This window comes from Eubalaena glacialis, chromosome 13 (genome assembly GCF_028564815.1).
Source record: "Eubalaena glacialis isolate mEubGla1 chromosome 13, mEubGla1.1.hap2.+ XY, whole genome shotgun sequence".
Classification (NCBI taxonomy): Eukaryota; Metazoa; Chordata; class Mammalia; order Artiodactyla; family Balaenidae; genus Eubalaena; species Eubalaena glacialis.
The window spans coordinates 90,209,519-90,231,185 of NC_083728.1; the positions used below are offsets into that span (position 1 = coordinate 90,209,519).

Consider the following 21,667-nt stretch of genomic DNA (forward strand, 5'->3'; position numbering starts at 1 on the left):
GCGGGCTTCAGTAGTTGCAGCACGTGGGCTCAGTAGTTGTGGCTCGCGGGCTCTAGAGCACGGGCTCAGTAGTTGTGGCGCATGGGCTTAGTTGCTCCGCGGCATGTGGGATCTTCCCGGACCAGGACTCAAACCCGTGTCCCCCGCATTGGCAGGCGGATTCTTAACTACTGTGCCACCAGGCAAGTCCAGAGATGCTTTTTTTTAAATTGATCCAATTCATCCAAGTTTCCATAAAATTGGAAAAAAGAGGTAACATTTTGGAAGCAAAGGAGAGCCAAGTAGAAGCAACCATCCTGTGAAATCTTATTTAGGCCTCTAACTTCAAATGGTTACATTGAATGTACAGATTATCACTTGGATGAGGTGTGTTTCAAAGCTTCCAGCACTGGCTGGTGTTTAAAGGCCATTTCCAGCTCTGAGTTCATATGGTTTAGGAGATCCCTTAACTCTATTTCTTCTCCTTGGAAAGTTTAAGAAGAATTTAAAAGTTATCTATGGTAAAGTGCAAAAAGAATCTTATAGCACATTTCTTTTTTTTTTTTTTTTTGGCGTGCCGAGAGGCTTGTGGGATCCTAGTTCCCCGACCAGAGAGTGAAACTGGGCCTTGAGCAGTGAAAGCACAGAGTCTTATCCACTGGACTGCCAGGGAAGTCCCCACATTTCTTACTCTCTGTGAAATTATAGTAAATGGTCTATATGCATTTTAGAATACACATGCCAAGCTCCAAAATACGTCTTGCTTCCTAGCTATAAAATCAAGTCACATAAAGAATGATCGATTTAAACGCAAGAGTTTCTTAATTTTTTATTCTCTATAGGCTTGCAACTTCATAATCACTTCAAGATCTCAACATTCATTCTAATGTTTAAAAAAAAAAGATTTTATGATTTCCAAATAAGAATAACCGAGTCCAAGATTTTGTGCTATACACTGTTTCTAAATTTAAAGTGATTGTGCTGTTCAATCTTTAAGAACAGAATCCATAAAGGCAAAAAAGAAGAAAATGCATATAAATGTCAGAACTTTTAAAACAGGCTTCCCTTAGTTTTCATTGCCAAAATGATACAACTTAAAATATTTCAAATGAGTGATCCCCTTTATAATTCAATCATGGAAACAATTTATTCAAAAGAATATCTTATTTCTCTACTAATTGCTTCAAAAATTAAAATGTTTATAGAAGGCCTTCTTTCACAGTCATGAAACTTCATACACGATAGTTATCACCACCTCTCTACCCCAGAACTTTCCACAGGAGAGGCCACCTTCAGACACAACTGGAACCAATATAGCACCAAAGGGAAAAATTTCAGCTTAGTACAAGTGTATTAAAAAATTAACGTAAAAAAAAAAGTTATTGTGAGCTTTTCCACAAAGCTTTTAGAAAAAACACACCTTATTCTGATATAACCATATGAAAACACTTCAAGTTAATTTAGTTAATGCTAAGCAGGAAATTCTGTATTTGTTGTTTGCAACTGGTTGAAAATTTACAGACTTGGAATTTACAAAGCAAAATAAAAAAAAAGTTGATGAGCCATAGAAAGTTCCATCTCAAAGTAGCAGACTGAGTTTAAAACAAAAAGGGGGGGGGGGGCAGGGAGAAGGTGTTGACAAGAAAACAGTTCTCATTCTGAAACACTGAAATGTGTCATCTCGTTTCACCACCCACGGGTGACCCCTAGGCGGAGTGTCCACTAACCAGGGCTTTAATCGTTCAGTCAAGTCGGTGTCCTTTTAGACCGGCTAGAGATCGTTTTTTCCACAAGGGTTCTTACTTTGGGGCTCTCTGAGCGCACCCCCCGTAACCAAGGAGCACAATACAGCATTCCGTTACATCCGGGGAGGAAAGTGAGAGTTGAGTTCCAACGTAACTTGACGTAATGCTTTTCATTCTCTGCTTCCAATCTTCTAAATCAGCAAATGACTTTGTGCTAAAAGACTTGCGTATGAGGAGGGCAGCATTAATAATGAAGACAAGGGGAACCAAGACTACACACGTAAAATAAGACATTTATTATGCTAAAGAACAGGTTTTATTTTTCATTTCCCCAAAACACTGAAATAGCACACGGCATAGTAATTTAGCACACAATATAAACTGATAGATGCAATCAATAATTCCGAAAATGGTTAAGCCTTTCTTTCGGACTCTTTAAAAACTTACACTCTTAAGTGCCTTTTATCAAAGTGATCAACACACAACAAAAGGTGTTCTCTCAGAAAAAAATCTTAGTGTAAGAGATACCTCGACTCCTAGAAACTGGAAACCTTCTCCAAAGGAAATGCTTGATTTTTCTCTATAACTGAGCCCCGGCAGGCAGGCTCAAGCTCATTTTTTATTCTGAGTAACACTGCTAGGGTTCCTAGCTTGAGAAAGCGTTATCTAAAGGTAAGGTTAATATTGCAACTTTCACCGTAGGGCCTCCATTTAAATTGCATGTCAAGTGGAAGGAAAGGGATGTGAGAAAAGAAATCCGATTTTGCTCAAATTATTCTGCAAAATGCAGAAATGGTAACAGCTTACCATCAACTCAGCCTGGCTCAGAGTCAACTTTACAAATATCTACTTCCATTAGATGGTCACAGACAGTCTAGGGAGACAGTATCTGGGACAGTAGCCCTTTAGGATGGGTGCTGAAGGCAAATTAAAAACTTTGTTAAATCTTTTGATTCTAATCTGATATTTATATAGGATATATCAATATTCTCCTTGACATGGCTTCCCAATTCTGAGTGTCTTTCAAGCACAATTTAAAACTCAAAAATTTCCTTCCGTATCAACCAGCTTTCCATGAGTTTAAATTCCACTGACTTTAAGTATAGTCTGGTCATACAAACCAAAGCAGGAGCTTCATGGCTGCACCCTGTGCATCCAGACTTAATGCAAAAGAAATCATTCTAGGACAACTTTTTAAATTAATCTATGTTTATTGTTCTGCCTGTACCTTAACTATGGCATAAGAGATTTGCTAATTCAGAAGCTTGTAGAGCCAGTAACGCCAGTGTTTCCTGCAGATCATCTGAGGTGCTTTTTACACGTGAAAGCATTTTCTTGTATTCTACTCTTTGCTCTGAAAACATGGGCTTTGAATGGCCAGGGAAAACACATTTTGTCTCCTCATTCAAGAATATGTGGGGATGTGCGTGCAGCAGTGCAGACAGGACGGAACGCAGGCAAGAGGGTTCCGACTCAGAGTCCAGCTTCTCCAGAAAAGCACTTGGTGGTTCATCCTCAGAAATCCCCATTTCTAACCATTTTTGATGGCACGGTAGTCCTGACCCCCAAGGCTTTCCTCTGTGGCTCCGTCCTCCGTGGCTGTCAGTGGCCCTGGGCCCTCCTCCCAGCCAGTCCCTCCCCTGAGCTCCCCCGACGCCACAGGATGCCCCAGCAAAACGCTCTTCTGTGGGAGCAAAGAACAGATCCACAGCCTTGCTCTGAGCAGCTGCTGAAGCCGAATTTCTTCGTATTGGTTCTTGCAGATATGGAAGCACTTTGTTGCCATCGTGAAGCAAGAGGCTGACCTCACTCAGATCATTTTTCATTTCCAGTGATAACTCCTCATTTTGTGAATTTCCATTTCCATCAACCGCAGGCTTATTCATCCTGGAAGTTGTATCTGATGGGCAAGCGCTCTCCTCCTGCATTCTCTTATACAACAGTTCTCTGTACAGTAGTTTGTCCGAGTCATCGCCCGCTCCCTTCTCTTCTGTGAGGCAGGTGCTGAGAGTCCCCTTTCCGTCCCTCATGCTGTGTGTTCTCTGACACCCTGAGCCCCGGGACACGCCTGTCAGTCCACGGAAGGCCTTCAATGGATCTCAATATGAACCTGGAAAAGACCAACAAATTAAAGTGTAATAATGAAGACAGGGTCTTAACAGAGTCCACACACAGCTATTTCCCAACAAATACAAAGAGCTCTTTGACAGTCTCTGGTACCAAGGATACCTACACTGTGATAGAAAACAGGATATCAACGTACCAACCTACCAATTAGAAACCACAACAAAAAGAACAGTAGTTTATTAATGCAGTGTTTCCTAAAAATACTTAAAAATAATAAAAGTATACATTCTGAGGCTCTGCGCTTTTCGTGGCAATATAGTTATTCCTGTAGGTTCGATAAAAATCTGTACTCCCAGGGGCTTCCCTGGTGGCACAGTGGTTAAGAATCCACCTGCAAATAGGAGACACGGGTTCGATCCCTGGTCCGGGATGATCCCACATACCGTGGAGCAACTAAGCCCAAGAGCCACAACTACTGAGCCCACGGGTCGCAACTACTGAGCCCATGTGTCACAACTACTGAAGCCCACATGCCTAGAGCCCATGCACCGCAACGAAGAGTAGCCCCGCTCTCCACAACCAGAGAAAGCCCACATGCAGCAACGAAGACTCAACACAGCCAAAAATAAATAAAATTTAAAAAAAAAATCTGTCCTCCCTTTAACCAGGATAAATTGGATGACACAATTAAGCAACCAAGGTCTTACCAAAGCGTCCTATTTGAGAATGAGTCTCAGTGACTCAGGCACAAGCCACGTTTAAGGAATCAAGGGCAACTTTACTTATGGATCCGATGTCTACAAAGCCCTCCCAGGAAAACCAGCCTGGAGGGGTCCTGGGATCCAAGATTCCAGCCTCAGATCACTCGCCGGCTGGTCAGGAATCTCAGCAAATTTTGGAGCCTCCATAAGAGAAGAATTCACCCAGATTTTTATGTACTGCAGGTAAAAACATGGCGGAGAAAGCTTCTTGGGCTTAGTTCCCCACTTCAGATTCCACATGAAAACTTCTGGACAGAAGTTGATCCTGTGACTTCACCAGTTGTTCAAGAGCAAACTCGAGGTGGCCCATGTGGTCACTGACCCTGAGGCACCTGCAAACCTACTGAGACCAGCCTTTTTTCTGTGACCAAGAATAATCTTTCTGTGACATTATGCTCCAAATGGGGAAGATGTAGGAAAAACTGTGAAAGGCTTTGAAATGGACCCAAAAAACAACATTACTGGGTGTGCTGTCTAGTGCATCCTCTGCGTTATCTAATTTAACAGGGCTCCACAACTTTCTCTTTGATGCTTCACAGCTCTAAGTTGTAGAAAACTTAAGAGGAAGGCAAGTGATTTCCTGTCCAAAGAAATGGAAATTAATATTGTCCAGAGGAATGCAACGGATTACTGCCCTATGCATATTGACCAGTTTTACATCTATTCGTAAATTCACTTTAGCATGCCTGACTATATGTATGTGTTTTGTCTAAATTCTGCTTTACACTGATTATAACATCTTACTAGTTCCCTCCTTAATTGATGACTTTTAAAAAGTGTCTGACACGTGTTCCTTTAAAAAGAAGCATACCTCGAGAGAACATCGATAAATGTTTCAACTTAAAAAATACATACTTTGCATTCAGTAATTTTTCTAAGAGGCTAGCCTAAGGAACAGCAACCCAACTAAAATGTAGTAACTCTTTTTGGAAGGAGGAGGGATGGAAATGTGGGTTCAGGTAGAAGACAGCTGCGTCTGACTCTTCTCCCACAGTAAGACAAAGACTGACTCAAAAAATGAAAAGTCAAGAAGCAACACTACGAGTGTGCAATTTAGAGACAGAGAAGTAAACACTAAGAGAACCAGCTGTAGCTGCAAGCGGTCGGCTGGATGGAGAAATGGGAGACAGGAAACTGCTGTTTCCCTTAACTAATCTCGTGGCACCAGGAGACTCATTAAGCTTTATGACTGTGTAAGTTTTTTAAAATTTAAAGAGAGTACACTGGGAAGAAAACACAGCAGGTAAGTATTATTGGAGGCTGAGGGAGAAAGCAAAGAGGGCTAAGCCATGGGGCTGCAGAGCCACCGAGGAGCAGGGGCCGACAATGAGAGGCCCGGGCCACCGTCCTAAGGAGCTGGGCTTCATCCAACAGGTGATGGAGGGCCACTGCGGAATTTTCAGCCAGGAAACGCTGGCTAGATTTGCTTTTTAGATTAATTTCTCTGGCTGCAGTGTGGTGGCTAGACTGGAAAGGAATCACCTTAAACAGACCAATTAGGAGGCTATTCTAATACTGCAGGGGAAAAAAGGAAGTAAGCCTGTGAGAGTCAAGAGGAGAGAGAAACTGAAGAATCTTTTTTAAGTTGGTGACTGACTGGGTGTAGAAGAAGGTGAGATGCCCCGCAGGTTTCTTGACTTTCAGTTCTGGGTAGCGAAGGTGCTACTAACCGCAAAGGGGGAGGAGGGCAGGTCTGGAAGGCAGGGAAGGTGCTCAGACGGGGCAGCAGAGTTGCGCTGCGGGGCTCTGGTGAGCAGGTGGATGAGTAAACCCTTCAACTCAAGAGAGACGTCAGAGCCGCGGACCTGGACTCAGAAGTCGCCAGCTCTGGGGAGGCAGATGAAATGACGGCCCGGTATAACAGGTCAAGAGAGAAGACAGAGGTACAGAAGGCAGGGGGTCTCCAGGATCTAAAGACCAGATGGGCGAGGGGCCCACCAAAGCCACTAAGGAGGGAGACTCAAAGCACCTCAGAAAAACCCAGGGTCGCGGACACCAATTGCACTGAGTGCTTCAAAAAGAGGGCGGTTACACACATTTCCTGCACAAACGACTAAGTTAGCGTCAGGTAAACTCTGAAGAACTCTTCACTCACTCCACTTGGCCAGCGGCTGTTAAAGTGGGGTGCCCCCAACTCAAGGAGCATGGGAGAAAATATCAGAACATCTTTGCCTAGTTCATTTTTACCTTGTTCCCCTTGTAACTTTTTCTATGTTTTATAATATATACCATATTTTGGTAGAGCAAAATACATAGTTTATAAAAATAGTATATATATACTTATTTATACCGTGGAGATATACATATCTCCACAGGGCATGCTCAAAACTTTTTATCTGTACAAGTGTGACCATTATTCCATATAACAACTGATACAAATATATTTGAGCAGTATGAAGCCATATGCAAACATAAGGTGCAATTCTTTTTTTTAAATTGAGATATAACTGACATAAAATGTATTAATTTCAGGTGTTCAACACAGTAAGTCGATATTTGTATATATTGCAAAATGATCACCACAACAAGTCAACATCCATCACCACACACAGTTACCCTTGTACTTTTAAGAGGTGCAATTCCCGCTACGAATCAAAACACTTTCAAAGTTCACCAAGTCAAATCTAATTAACTTCTCTTGACAGTTCTCTCAAATTAACTCTCCAAAGCATGTTATTTTAAACCTTACATCTATTTTACTGATCTGAAATGTACTAAGAATGAACATTTTCCTGAAATGGAAGCATTCCTAAATATATTTTTAATACATATTAGAATAGGTTTAAAAAAAAATTCTTAAGAAAAACAGGTCACTTAATGTGGGCCAACTCTCAAGAAAATTAGTTTCTAACTACTTTTATTATGTCCTTGTATGAGGACTTAGTACCATTCAGAAAGATGAAGTGTTGCCAGAATTGTGTTAAAATATTTTGAATAAGATACTATTAATGTAATCATACATTCAATAATGATAATCACGTATTTAATAATGATAGAATAAACTGCTTACTGAAGATCTCCTAGCTCTTTAGTAAATGCAGTAATAAACTATGTATTCAATTATCTTAACAAAAATACTTCAGTAGGTCAGTAAAACATTTTGGCTCTGAGCCCTCAACCAGCCACCTCTTTTGATATTAGACAGTTACACACATTACTTATATTTTGAGAGCCAGAAATAATTTTCAAGTAATTTCCAAACATGCAGTCATCTGTGAAATATTTTTTGTGGTTTATTCTCACTATACTTTTGAATACATACATATTGGCACACTATATCATACCAAATAAAATATGCACAATTATATAACTCACCATCCTCGGCCCCAGCTCTCTCATCATTTCCCACCCCTCAACGCCCATTTAAGTCTACAAAATAATAAGCAGCATAAATTATGGCAAACCATCTATCTTATCCACAAAAACTGACAAACCCCCTCCCTGCCCCAGAATGAGGGAAGTCTATTCTGAAATTCAAGACAGTACGATTCAGGAAAAACAAAGTGCAGGACTGGGAGTAAATCCTGAACTTAACCTCTGTACCTCCCCGACAGGTGCCTCCCTCTGCCCCTCAAAGAATGACACAGGTCGAAAATGGAACCACAGAGGCCAGAGGGGGTGAGGTGTGCAGGGAGACGAGGTTCTCTGGTGTGTCCACGATCCTCGGGGCGGACAGGAGCAGTCTCTCCCACCAGAGTCCCCACCTGTGGAGGCAGCTGACCTGCTGCGTGACAATAGGCCTGACCCAGTTAGGCAGCTGCGCCCTCTTGGACGGCCGACACCTTACCTTCCCTAACCTGAGCTATTAATGGCCTCAGGGACGTGATGGGCTGGATACCATTGCTCTGGAAACTAAAAATATCCCAGCCTCTGTGCTCCCGAAAGCCAGCTGGCAAGGCTATTCCCAAAGCGGGCCGGCGTGGGGCTGGGGGCGCGGACACAGCTAATAAAGCAGGGGCTGCCCGGCCAGGTTAGACAACAATGGGCTTGAAGGGGGTCCTGCCTGGTGACAGCTCACAAACGCGCTCCAAGGCCACCTGGCTTCACGGTCTTTTTTTTAAATTGAAGTATAGTTGATTTACAATATTATATTAATTTCAGGTGTACAACATAGTGATTCAGTATTTTTACAGATGATACTCCATTAAAAGTTATTACAAGATGATGGCTATACAATATATCCTTGTTGCTTATCTTCTGATACATCGTTTGTATTTGTCAATCCCATACCCCTAATTTGCCCGCCCCCCTTGGTAACCACCAGTTTGTTTTCTGTATCTGTGAGTCTGTCTCTGCTTCGCGTGTACATTCATTTGTGTTATGTTTAGGTCCCACATATGAGTGATAACCACACACTCACAGCTCTCAGAGGTGCGCATTAGCAGACCTGACCATCGCCGAGCTCAGCACTGAAACATCAGCCTGAGGAGGCAGCTGACACACACAAGCTGAGCAACAAATTGCTCAAGTTGCTACACAGTTTAGAGGATGAGAAATAGGAAGGGCTGGGTCATCTCTGCGTTACACTGAACCGTAAGCACAGGAAGCAGACCACAGGGACCGACTTCCTGCTGCAAACCACTGAGCGCGTCCAAATCACACCTGCGCTCTAAGCTGGCTGTGCGGCTCCTGCGGGCCACTACTCTGTCCCCTGCTTCGGTCACCCAGAGGCTCAAAGGTGCGCTCACACGTCCGAGGGCCGAGAGGCGAGAAGGATGGCTGAGCTAGGCTGTGTCCTCTTTCCTCAGGATGTGTGAGGACTCTTCATGTGAAAGCACCCAGCCTGTTCTCTGACCAGCAGCCTGTGGCATCCAAGAAACAGCTGCTATTAGTACCACTATCAGCAAGAGCATTAGAGGGAACCAGTGACAAAACGCTGCTGAGGGGGTCTGTAAAGCAGAGGACAGAGAAGTGACCACTGGATGGCAACTCGGAAGTGGCCTAAGCACGGACCAGCACATCGCAGTGGGGGACAGAGGTCGAGGCCCAGGCTGGAGTGGCCACAGGGGACGGGGAGCAACCAGAGGGACCCCGCATGGCCAGAGGGAGCACACAGTGCAGCACCTCCGTGGAGGGCAAGTTGGCAATGACTTTAAAAATTATTTACAAATGAGTATAACCTTTCCTTTGGGATTCTACACCTATGATTTTTTGCTACAGATTCAATCAGCGAGCGTTCACGGAGCCCCTAAGCCAGGCGTTGTTCTAGGCGCTGGTATCAGGACAGTGCACCAAGCAGACAAAAAGGGCTCTGTCTTCTCGAAACTTGCTTTCTCGTGAATGTACGTACAAGGACAAGAATGTCACACACGCGCGGTTTCTCTCGGCAGTGCTGTTCAGAGAACGGCCAGTTTGGGTCAACATCACACACCATATACCAGGACAAACTCCAACACTCTACATTTAAAAGTAAAACATGGTATAATAGTACCAGAATAAATAACAGGTGAATTCCTTTTATCTTTAGCATTGGGAAGGCCTTTCTAACTATGACAAAACCCAAAAGTCAGAAAAGATTGTTAAATTTGACTACATAAACTTCAGTATGGCAAAACACACTATAAGCAAAGTCAAAAATATACTAACTGGAAAAAAATTTCAACTCTTATCACAGACAACTGATAAGGTGTCTGATAAGTTGGTGGGTTTCTTGGTGGCTCCAAGAAACCCACCAACAACCCACCAGAAAAATGGGTAAAGAACATGTATAGTTCACACAAAAAGAGATGCTAATGAGCTTTTCTCTCACACCACCTCTGCCTTTAAGGCAGGCAAGCCTGTTGGCTCGAACACCAAGATACACCCACAGTGCAGCCTCCTCCCATCACCTCCCCTGCTGCGCCCTGAGAAACCACCAGCATCCTCTCCTGTTAATCTAAGGGTCTCCCTGCTTCCACCCTCCACTCTTACCGTGAAGTAAGAGTGATCTCTTTGAAATGGCTGAATGCAGAGTTACTATATGACCCAGCAATTCCACCCCTAGGTACATAAACAAGAGAAATGAAAACACATGCCCACACAACACCTATACAAGCACAACTCGCTTTATTACATTTTGCAGTGTTTTTTACAAACTGAAGGTTTATGGCAACCCTGCATTGAGCAAGTCTATTGGCGCCATTTTTCCAACAGCATTTGCTCACTTCGTATCTGCACATTTTGGTAATTCCTGCAATACTTCAAACTTTTTCATTACTATTGTATTTGTAATGGTTGTCTGTGATCAGTGACCTTTGATGTTACTACGGCAAAAATGATGACGACTCACTGGAGGCTCAGATGATGGTTAGCATTTTTTGGCAATCAAGTATTTTTTAATTAAGGTATGTCCATTTTTTAGACATAATGCTATTGCACATTTAATAGACTACCGTATAGTGTAAACATAACTTTTATATGCACTGGGAAACCAAAAAGTTCACGTGACTCGCTTTAGTACGATAACCGCTTTATTGCAGTGGTCTGGAACCGAACCCACAATACCTAAGGTGTGCCTGTAGAATGTGCATGGCATTACTCATAACAGCCGAAAAGTGAAAAACATCCAAAAGTTGAAAAAACAACTGACAGACATTAAAGACAAGACTAAGGAAATTACAGATTGGATGAGACTAAGGCATGGCAACTAAATGCACTGTGGGGTCCAGGGACAGAAAAAAATTCACTGGTGGAAAAAACTGGTGAAATCCAAATAGTATTGCACCAACGTTAACTTCTTAGTTCTGATGCCTGTACTCTGGCCAGGTAAGATGTCAACATTAGAGGAAGCTGGGGGAAGGGTCTATGGGAACTCTCTGCACTGATTTGCAACCTCTGTAAGTCAAATTACTTCAAAGTAAAAACTAAGCAACAAACCAAAAAAGTGATCTGTTCTGTCTGGGATTTATTTAAAATACTCCGGTGTGGGGTGATTAGATGGACACAGTGCAGGACTGGGGAGAAGAGATAAAACAGGATTAGCAAAGAGTTGATCCTTACTGAAAAGAAGTGATGGATACATGGGGTTCATTATACTACAGGTGGCCCTCCATACCTGCAAGTTCCGCATCTGAGGATTCAACCAAGAGGAAATAGAAAAAAACAGAATTTTGGGGGGGGGGGAAATTTCCAGGAAGTTCCAAAAAGCAAAACTTGAATTTGCTGTGTGCTAGCAACTATTTACATAGCACTTATGTTGTGTTTACAACTATTTACATAGCATTTACATTGTATTAGGTATTAAAAGTAATCTAGAGATGATTTAAAGTATAAGGGAGGATATACACAGGTTACATGCAAATACTACACGATTTTATACAAGGGACTTGAGCATCCGTGGATTTTGGTATCCCCAGGGGTCCTGAAACCAACCCCTTGCAGGTACCAAGGGACAACTGTACTCCACTTCTGTGTATATTTGACTATTCCCATAATAAAGGTTTTTTAAAAATATGATCTTTAGAGAATTCCCTGGCGGTCCAGTGGTTAGGACTTGGTGCTTTCACTGCTGGCGCTTGGGTTCAATCGCTGGTTGGCAAACTAAGATTCCACAAGCCATGCTGCGCAGGGAAAAAAAAAAAAAGATCCTTAGAAGAAAAAATAAACCTTTTTTTTTTAAAAGAAGAAAAAAATGATCCTTTATAAAAGCAAATCAGATTAGGTCACATCTCAGTGAAATGTTTCCCATTTCACTCAGAGTAAGCTAAAATCCTTAAAAATGTACAAGCCACTGGACCCTGGCCACACCCCCAAGTTTGTTACTGTGATCATACAAGAACAAAATTAAGAATAGGCTCTTAGAAACTTCTATGGCAACTTAACACTGCCACAACAACCAACAGCATAATCACTTTTCTAGTACTTTTTTAAAAACTGCAGTAAAATATACATAAAATCTACCATCCATCACCACCACACATCTCCAGAACTTTTTCATCATTCCAAACTAGAACTGTTTCCATTAAACAATTCCCATTCCCCCTCCTCCAGCCCCTGGCAACCACCTTCTACATTCTGTCTCTATGAATAGTGTCCCTAAGGTTCATCAAGCTGTAGCAGGTATCAGAACTTTATTCCTGGGACTTCCTTGGTGGTCCAGTGGTTAGGACTCCTCGCTTCCACTGCAGGGGGCACAGGTTCGACCACTGGTCAGGGAAATAAGATCCTGCAAGCCGCACGGCGCAGCCAAAAAAGACCTTTATTCCTTTTCAAAGATGTATAATTTTGCATTGAAAGTATAAAACATTCTGTTTATCCACTCATGTGTTGATGGACACTTGGATTGTATCTACTTTTTGACTGTTGTCCATAGTGCTGCTATGAACACTGGAGCACAAGTGCCTGAGCCCCCGTTTTCAAATCTTTGGGGTATACACCTACCAGCGAACTTGCTGAATCATACAGTGATTCTATGTGTAACTTTCTGACGACGTGCCAAACTGTTTTCCATAGCAACTGCACCATTTTACATTCCCACCAACAGTGCACAAGGGTTTTAATCTCTCCACATCCTCGCCGTTCTTTCCCTCCCCCTCACCCCATAATAGCCAACCTAACGGGTGTGAAGTCGCATCTCGTTGTGGCTTTGATTTGCAGTTCCTTAATTCTTCTCTCCTAGCACTGGATTTTATTACCGCCCTGGCAGAGGAGAGGCATCCTAGGGGCAGTGCCAGGCCAGGCGAGGGCTGGGCAGGGGGAGTGTTTCTCAGCCTGTGTGGCTGGGCTCAGATTTGGAACCGGAGCAGTTAGTGAGGGCTCTTGGAGACTAAGCCTGGCGTGGGGGTCCCCAGGTCTGGGTGGGGAGATTCTGTCAGTGAGAAACGAGTGGTCACTCACACTACAGGTCCATGAGTGTCCCTGGAGTGGGATGGGGAGAGATGGGAGGAGCCGAGTCTCAGGGAGAGAAGTTGACCCGGGTGGGTCTGTAAGAGTCCAGAGGCAGGGGGACACTGTGCCCACATCCTGCAGGGCTGGTATGGGGAGAGGAGCCTGGCCACCAGGGCCCCTCCTCTGGACATCCCATGGGACTACAAGGCTGAAGTGGGCAAGCTGGGGCTCAGAGGTCGTCATAATGATGTGTCAGAGCCTCACCATAGTTGGTGGACTGGCTGTCCACAAACATGTTCCAATTGCCCATATTTTCCTGGGTTTACTTGCCATTGATACATCTTCTTTGGAGAAATGTCTATTCAAGTCCTTTGCCAATTTTTGGATTGGGTTTTTTGTTGTTGTTGAGTTGTAAGAATTCTTTACATATTTTGCACATTAATCCTTATCAGATATATGGTTTGCAAATACAGGTGACCCTTGAACAACTTGGGGGCTAGGGACATTGACCCTCCACACAGTCGAAAATCTGAGTACAACTTTACAGCAACCCTTCCTATACGTGGTTCCTCCGTCTTTGCAGTTCCACATCTGAAGATTCAACCAACCTCAGATCACGTAGTGTTAGTATATACTACTGAAAAAATTCTGCCTATTAGTGGACCTGCAGGTTCAAACCTGTGTTCTTCAAGGGTCAACTATACTTTCTCCCATTCTGTGAGTTGCCTCTTTCACTCTCTTGATAGTATCCTTTGATGCACCAATGTCTAATATTCACAAAGTCCAATTTATCTTTTTCTTTTGTTGCCTGTGCTTTTGTCAAGAAATCATTGCCAAATTCAGTATCATGAAGATTTTCCCCTACATTCTAAGAGTTTTATAGTTTTAGTTCTTATGTTTAAAAGCAATTCATTTCTATTGGATCTTACAAACCTATCAGGAGGTGCTATGGTCTGAATGTTTGTAACCCCCCAAAATTCATATGCTGAACCCCTAACCTCCAAAGATGATGGTATTAGGAGGTGAGTGAGATCAATTTTTTTTTAATTTATTTTTGGCTGCGTTGGGTCTTTGTCACTGCACGCAAGCTTTCTCTAGTTGCGGCGAGCGGGGGCTACTCTTTGTTGCAGTGTGCGGGCTTCTCATTGCAGTGGCTTCTCTTGTTGCAGAGCACCGGCTATAGGCACGCAGGCTTCAGTAGTTGTGGCACATGGGCTCAGCAGTTGTGGCACACGGGCTTAGTTGTTCCACGGCCATGTGGGATCTTCCCGGACCAGGGCTCAAACCCGTGTCCCCTGCATTGGCAGGCGGATTCTTAATTACTGTGCCACCAGGGAAGCCCCAATTAATGTTCTTATAAAAAGATGCCACAGAGATCCCCAGCCCCTTCTACCATGTGAGGACACAGCAAGAAGGCACTGGCTACGAACCAGGAGGGCCCTCAAGAGAGCTTGACCATACTGGTGCCTTGATCTTGGACTTCTCGGCCTCCAGAACTGCGAGAAATTAATGTTTGTTGTTTACAAGCCATCCAGTCTGTGGAGGTGAAGAAACACCGGCCCTTCTGCACAGATCATGTGAGGAGGAATGCCCAGGCTCTCTCCTGAGTTAGGGCTGCCTCCTGGTCCTGGAATGCTTCTCCCTGCTCTAGGTATTGACAAGTGTATTTATGAAAAATTTTTTAAATGTGATACTACTTAGATGGTTTTTAAACTTGTTTTTCTTCACTGTATATTTATTTGGTGGATACCTTTTAACATTAGTACGTACAGACCTAATTCATATACTTTAACATCTGCTTGAACCATTATGTGAGAATTTATTTCTAAGACTTTTTAAAAACTTGAGTCAAGGATACAGGTGTTCACTGTGCTATTCTTTCAAATTTTATGCAGGTTAAAAATTTTTCAAAATCTACTTCAACCTATCTTTATAGGTGGAACTTTTTTCAGAAGTTTATGAAAAACCATGATTATGAATTCCCTTGAAAGATAGGAAAGATTCCACGGTATTTTTATGTGTCCTATGTTTGGAATTTTCCATCTCAAAGTATATAGCTGTTCAATATCCCAGAAGCCAGAACAAACTCCTACGTTTAACTGAGCTCATGCTTTTGACTTTGCCTCTTAAGCTTTTATGATGTTCCTTAATAGTCTATAATTTCCTCCAACTTTCTTCCAGGAGCTTGATGTAGATCAAGCAACAAAATAAAACTCATTTCAAGTCGACCCTTGGAAGAGGGCCTTGGAATCTTTACTACTTTTTGAAATTGTCCGGCCATAAGATGATTTCAATCAGTCAAGGCCAACGTCCTGGCAGTCCAAGGCACACGAGCCTCTCAGTCCCAGCCTCCGGCAACCTCCCACTGCCCTGGGACATGCAGAGCTCTCGCACGGGCTGCAAGGCTTCTCTGCATGAAACCAAACACTCTGCTAAGCCAGGCATCTCTGTGGCTAAAGCCCTCATCCCCTTCAAGTTCTGCTCAAAACTGAGGCCCACTCTGAATGCTCTATTTAGAACAGCACCCAGCTTTCCCAGCCCTGCGTGCATTCCTCAACTCTTTTTACCTGGTTGGAAGGAATGAATATAGATTTCAAGTGATAGGTGAACACTGAAACCTATGGAGCTATGGATCTAAAAGTCCTTCGGAGAGAGGAGACTGAAGAAGAGCAGTTAGAAACAAAACAGGGAGACGGGCCGCAGAGGACGGGCCAAGAGAGGTTCTCGGCCTGGCCGGCTCGGCACTGGGCCGTGGGGCTGACTGCTCAGAAAGCCAAGGCCACAGCTTGGTCTGACAACTATCCCTCACCTTCATGATGTCATCTTCTCCAGCTGTTCTCTTTCAGGCCTCCTCTTTTAATGGTTACGCGAATCTAGGTGACCTGGGGCTAAGATACGTGATTTTTTCCACAGGCAAAGTAACTGAAACATTGTAGGCATAACTTGTTCAATTATAGCAGGTTCTCAGTGCACTTTTTTTCATCTTCCTTTTACTACATTTAGTATTTGGTATGGATTCTCATTTTTTTCACTGCCTTGTATTTCAGATTATATATAAATAAGTAGGATGCTAATGACTCTAGGAGATTAAGCCTTGCTTGCAAACAGTATTTTTAAATCATAGCCCTTCTCAGTTTACAAAGCCCCTTTGCATCTATTTTCTCATTTAACCACTCTCAAATTGAAGAAACGGTATCAATCTCCTTAAAATGCCTGGCTACCCTACTGACAGACGGTTTGGGGGTCCTGAGTAAACATGTGGGACACAGAGTCCTTTATTCCTTATTACTCACAAAACAGCCTCCAGCGCCCCTGCAAGGAAGAGGATGGACAGAGGGTCCTGAGTAAGCATGTGGCGGTGAGTTGGCCTTTCCCCTTACTCCTGTGCCCTATTTCCTGTTGCACTTCTCTTTACCAGAGGCCAGAATCATTAAACCCTCAAGTCTGGTAAGTTAATGATCTTCCACCAATGAACAGAAACTCTAAACCTGCAGGGGAGTTTGAAGCAGCAGATGGAAATATTACAGTAAAGAGACACCCCGACTCCCACCCTGCCCCCCTCAGCATGCGACAGGCTGCTGCTGCACTTGATCCAAGCCCAAGATCACACCTAAAATCCTCACGTAGTTCTCAGACAGCCCTCCCCCAAGGTACCCGGCGACCACCTTGTCTGGGCCTCCCCACCTCCCACTCACCCCTGAACTGACCAACAAAGCCCACACTCTACAGCCAGAGCGCCCAGATTCCCCAATTCTCTAAAGCTGTGCTGTACCTGGACGATGACTTGACATCAGGCCCACCAAGTCATCCATTAGCCTGGTGTACCCAGCTCTCCCTACTGCCCACGCCACTCCTCACAGAGCCAACTTCCCGCCTCCAAAATGCACTTACCCTCAATCAAGACAGTGCAAACTCCTTGTTATGAAATCTGTATTTGAACAACCTTTCCAGAGATTATCCTACTGCCTTACAAGCAACTGAGAGATTTGGAAACCCTCATCATCATAATAGGAATGGACTCCTCCGCTCCTTATTGATATGAAACAAACAAGCCTTCAGCATTCTTGCAGTGAAGAGAGCAGCTGCAAGATCATACCGATTTGGTGACCCCAAAAGACCCTCCTTGGTGACCCCAAAAGACCCCTCTGAAAGGAGAACCCGGGTGTGAGAATGTACCCGCATTCAAAGAGCCAGGGAAGAGCACCGAGGTGGAAAGAACAGCAAGTGCAAGTGCCCAGGGGCCGGAAGGGGCTTGGTGCATGCAAAGAGTAGATAGGAAAATAAGGGAAACAATAGGAAGCAAGGAACAGGCCAGGGGAGAGGTTAGAAAGGTGGACAGAAATCAGGATCTGCAGGATAGAAACATGTGAACTGCATTCCACATGCAATGGGAAGCAGTTTTTGTTTTCCCTTTTTTTGTGAGGAATGACACGATCTGATTTATATTTTTAAAAGACTTCTCTAAGGGCCCTGTGGAGAATAGATGGAAGCACCTCCAATATTCCGGGTGAGTGATTATAGTAGCTTGGACTAGGGGAGTGGTCATAAATAGCTAAGTGAGCATATGAGAAAGCTGATTTTTTTTTTTTTTTAATGGTACAAAACTGGGTATTTTCAACATTACATAGGTTTTCTCTTACAGTCATTCTTGTGATTTTTACAGACGACTGCAAATTATAAATGTAACACTAGAACAATAGTTTCCAAATTGGAGCTTGGGGTCAAATATTTTGTTTTGCCCACAGTTTATTTTTTGTTAAGTTGATATTTAAAAATCAGGCTTTCCAATTTCTCTTGTAAATCGCTATATCTGACAAACAACAGTTGGCTAGTGACAACTGGCTAGAGCACAGGCTTTCTGGTTTATCCCAGTCCCCACTCCCAGCACCCTTCTTTACACATTGATACCACCTGCTGCAAAGGTATCCGAGTTTTCTACTCCTTTTGTCAGGCACCACTTAAGGATGCCACAAGTCCCCGCTCACATAAAAGTATCTCAGTTTGGACCCTGAAATAGAAAGGCAGGTTCATCCCAACTCACCTGAACACAATTTTGATCAACAGTGGGTTTTAAGTTTTATGTGGCCTGTCAGCACAGGGAGAGGCACCCAAAACCTGACAGTTCAAGCTTAGAGACAATTGTATTCTGATACAACTAAACCAAAGGGAAAAAGGAAAACACCTGCCCCGCCCATGTCGATACCCGCGCAGTCCTACGGCTCAGGCTTCCTCAGTTTGCACACCAGGGAGTAACCCAAGTACTGCCAGACTGGAAGCTCTCGATGGCCAGGGACCCATCCCTCCATCGCAGAGCCCGTGCCCGGCACACAGCAGACACTCCACCACGTGAAAACGGAATCCAAGACACGCTCAGCACTCGGCCATCTATGACACACTCGGAAAGGAATAATTCTCAATTTGATGACTTTCCATTCCACTAGAAAAAGGCATCTGGAATTTGAGGGCTGTAGAAATGTCAATCATTTATAGCAAAGATGATCTCCAAGATGCTGGGTGTGTGTGTGTAGTGTGTGCGGTGTGTGTGTGTGTACTATTTCACACCTGAACTGTTTCGAGCCTCTGAACCTTTGCCTCTCTACCTCCTTCCACCTCGTTTTCTCTCATCACCCCCACTCCTTTCACCACCACCCACCCCCGCCAGGATAAATGAGATACCTCCAGCAGAACACGGATTAACATTAATTAAGCTCTCTTAAGTTTTAATTCTTTTCAAAGCTTCGTAAAGTTTGGGAGCTAGAAAAGTCAACCATAAACGCACCCCCCACCCCCGAGCCCCAGAATTTGTAATTTTCTGGGCAAAATTTCCTCTTCAGGGCCAGGGTCTTTGGCGCCCGTGGCAGCATCCACCTGCCTGGCCGCGGACCCCACGCCCCAGCCGCAGGCCCTTACCCGAGGCAGGCCGCTCCACGTCCCCACCCCGCCTCGTTTGCGGAACAGGGATAACAATAACCTCAGCGGGTTTTTCCCCCGTGGGGTTGCGGGAGAAATGCACGGCGTTTGGCATACATTCAGCATCCAGCTTGGCAGCTCCCGATGGCATCTTCATCGTCCTGGGCGAGGTGGGCCGGGCCGCGCTGGGCGGACCGGCGCTCGGGGAGGGTTGGGGGACAGGGGCCGGGCGGGCGCGGCTCACCCACCTGCAGGCGGACGTTGAGCATCATGGAAGCCACGATGTAGAGGTAGGGGAAGTTGATGCGCAAGCGCCAGGCCAGGTCGAAAAAGATGAGCAGCGTGCGGGTCAGCCCCTTGCAGAAGACCCCATAGGAGCGGGCGGCGGCCGAGCGCGACAGCCGGACAGCCAGGCCCGACAGAGCCGCCGCCATATAGACCGGCGCCCGCCGCCCGCCCGCCGCGCACCGACCGGCCGCGGACCCGGCCCTCCCGGCGCTCCGAAGCCCGCCCGCCCGCCCTCTCGGCGCCGCGACGCCTCCGGGCCTCCGTCCCGGCCGCTGGCCCGCTCTGAGGGAGCGAAGGAGGCGGCGGTGAGGCGGGCGGGCGGGCCGCGGGGAAGGGAGTCCGCGGGGAGGGGAGTCAGCGCGTCACGCTCGGGGAAGCTCCTCAGCGAGCCGGGGCCAGGTCCCAGCCCGGCCGCGCAACCTGACGTCACAATGCGCGCGCCGCGCCTGCGTGCCCCGGCCCCGCCCCGAGGCTCCGCCCAGGCCCCGCCCCCGCTTACCTGCCCCAGGTGAGAAGCGCATGCGTGGACTAGGTGGCGCGAAGAGGCCGGCTGATGCGCTGTGTTCGTCCGCCCCCTAGTGGAGGAGCTGAGGAGCTGAACAGTGGGTTTAGGGTGGCACAACGACGTGAATGTACTTGATGCTGCTGAACTTTAAAATTATTAGAATATAATTTGTGTTATGTGTCTTACCACAATTAAAAAAAGAAAAAAAGGAAAGCTTGGGGCCAACAGGCAGAACTTACTCCTCGTGTAGATTACAGTGTCAACTTACATATAGTTTAATCTTTTAATAATTATATTAATTATAAAGCCTCTGATGTAAAAAGTAAAAATATTGAGACTTTCAAAACTTCTAGTGTTCTGTGGTTTTAAGGGGATTTTTTTTACAGTGAGTTTTTACATTCCTGCTTAAGCATATAGGTTTCTATTAAAGATTTGTGGGCCGTGTTTGTGTTTCTCGTTTCAGACACAGTATTTCATGTCATTACTTTGCCCACCCAAGAGAAAGTCTGGGAATTTAGTTCAGGTGGGAAAAAAGTTTCATTGGTTAAATGAAAAACAAGTCAAGTCTTTTAAGAAAGAGACAATAGAAAGCAACAGTGTAAGATGGATTTAAATGTATTTAAATTTAAAAATCCTTTGGCCCCAAATGGATTTGTGATAATAATTGTTTTAAAAAATCATTTAAGGGACTTCCCTGGTGGCGCAGTGGTTAAGAATCCGCCTGCCAGTGCAGGGGACACGGGTTCGAGCCCTGGTCCGGGAAGATCCCACGTGCTGCAGAGTAATTAAGCCAGTGCGCCACAACTACTGAGCCTAAGCTCTAGAGCCCACGAGCCACAACTACTGAGCCCACATGCCACAACTACTGAAGCCCGCGCACCTAGAGCCTGTGCTCTGCAACAAGAGAAGCCACGGCAATAAGAAGCCGGCGAACCGCAACGAAGAGTAGCCCCCGCTCGCTGCAACTAGAGAAGAGTCCATGCGCAGCAACAAAGACCCAAGGCAGCCAAAAATAAAAATAAATAAATAAGTTTTTAAAAAATTATTTTAAAAAAATCATTTAAGGAGCTTCTTAAATGCAACTAGAGAAAGCCCGCATGCAGCAACGAAGACCAAACGCAGCCAAAAAATAAATAAATAAAAAGTAAAATAAAAAATTTAAAACTCATTTAAGAGAATTCCCTTGCGGTCCAGTGGTTAGGACTCCATGCTTCCACTGCAAGGGGAGCGGGTTCGATCCGTGGTAGGGGAATTAAGATCCCACAAGCCTCTCGGTGCTGCCAAAAAAAAAAAAAAAAAAAAAAAAATCATTTAAAATTTCTCTACCACAAAATGAATTCATATTCAGAATCTTTTTTAAACATGCTTTTTTCCCCCTCTGTAATGCAAAGGGAAAGATTATAAACTACATAGGGCATTCCTAGTATTGTCATTATAACTATTATTTAGATTATCATTTTTCTTTATATGTCTACTGTTTAAAAAGAATTGTACTTTTTGATGTTCAGTGTTTTGGGCCAAGAAATAGATATTTGAGGGTTTTTAGCTTTTGGCTAGTTTTTTTATATATATAAATTTATTTATTTTATTTATTTATTTTTGGCTGC

The 21,667-nt window shown here is 44.4% G+C and overlaps 2 protein-coding genes across 3 annotated transcripts; both read right to left on the bottom strand.

Moving 5' to 3' along the window:
- Positions 1–1,997: 1,997 nt before the first annotated feature.
- FAM220A (family with sequence similarity 220 member A) lies at positions 1,998–3,754 on the bottom strand. The gene has a single exon (XM_061208218.1). It carries the CDS (start codon positions 3,752–3,754, stop codon positions 2,954–2,956), a length of 801 nt encoding a protein of 266 aa, XP_061064201.1. The 3' UTR covers positions 1,998–2,953.
- On the bottom strand, positions 3,750–19,899 carry LOC133103018 (small integral membrane protein 10-like protein 2A). 2 transcript variants are annotated; one of them, XM_061208219.1, is made up of 2 exons: positions 19,516–19,779; positions 3,750–3,834 (listed from the first exon to the last, which is right to left on the bottom strand). In XM_061208219.1, exons 1-2 carry the CDS (start codon positions 19,699–19,701, stop codon positions 3,814–3,816), a joined length of 207 nt encoding a protein of 68 aa, XP_061064202.1. In that variant the 5' UTR covers positions 19,702–19,779; the 3' UTR covers positions 3,750–3,813. The 2 variants fall into 2 exon arrangements, with proteins under 2 accessions (XP_061064202.1, XP_061064203.1); XM_061208220.1 differs by lacking the exon at positions 3,750–3,834 and adding an exon at positions 11,795–12,090 and having other exon boundaries at positions 19,516–19,899.
- Positions 19,900–21,667: the final 1,768 nt, after the last annotated feature.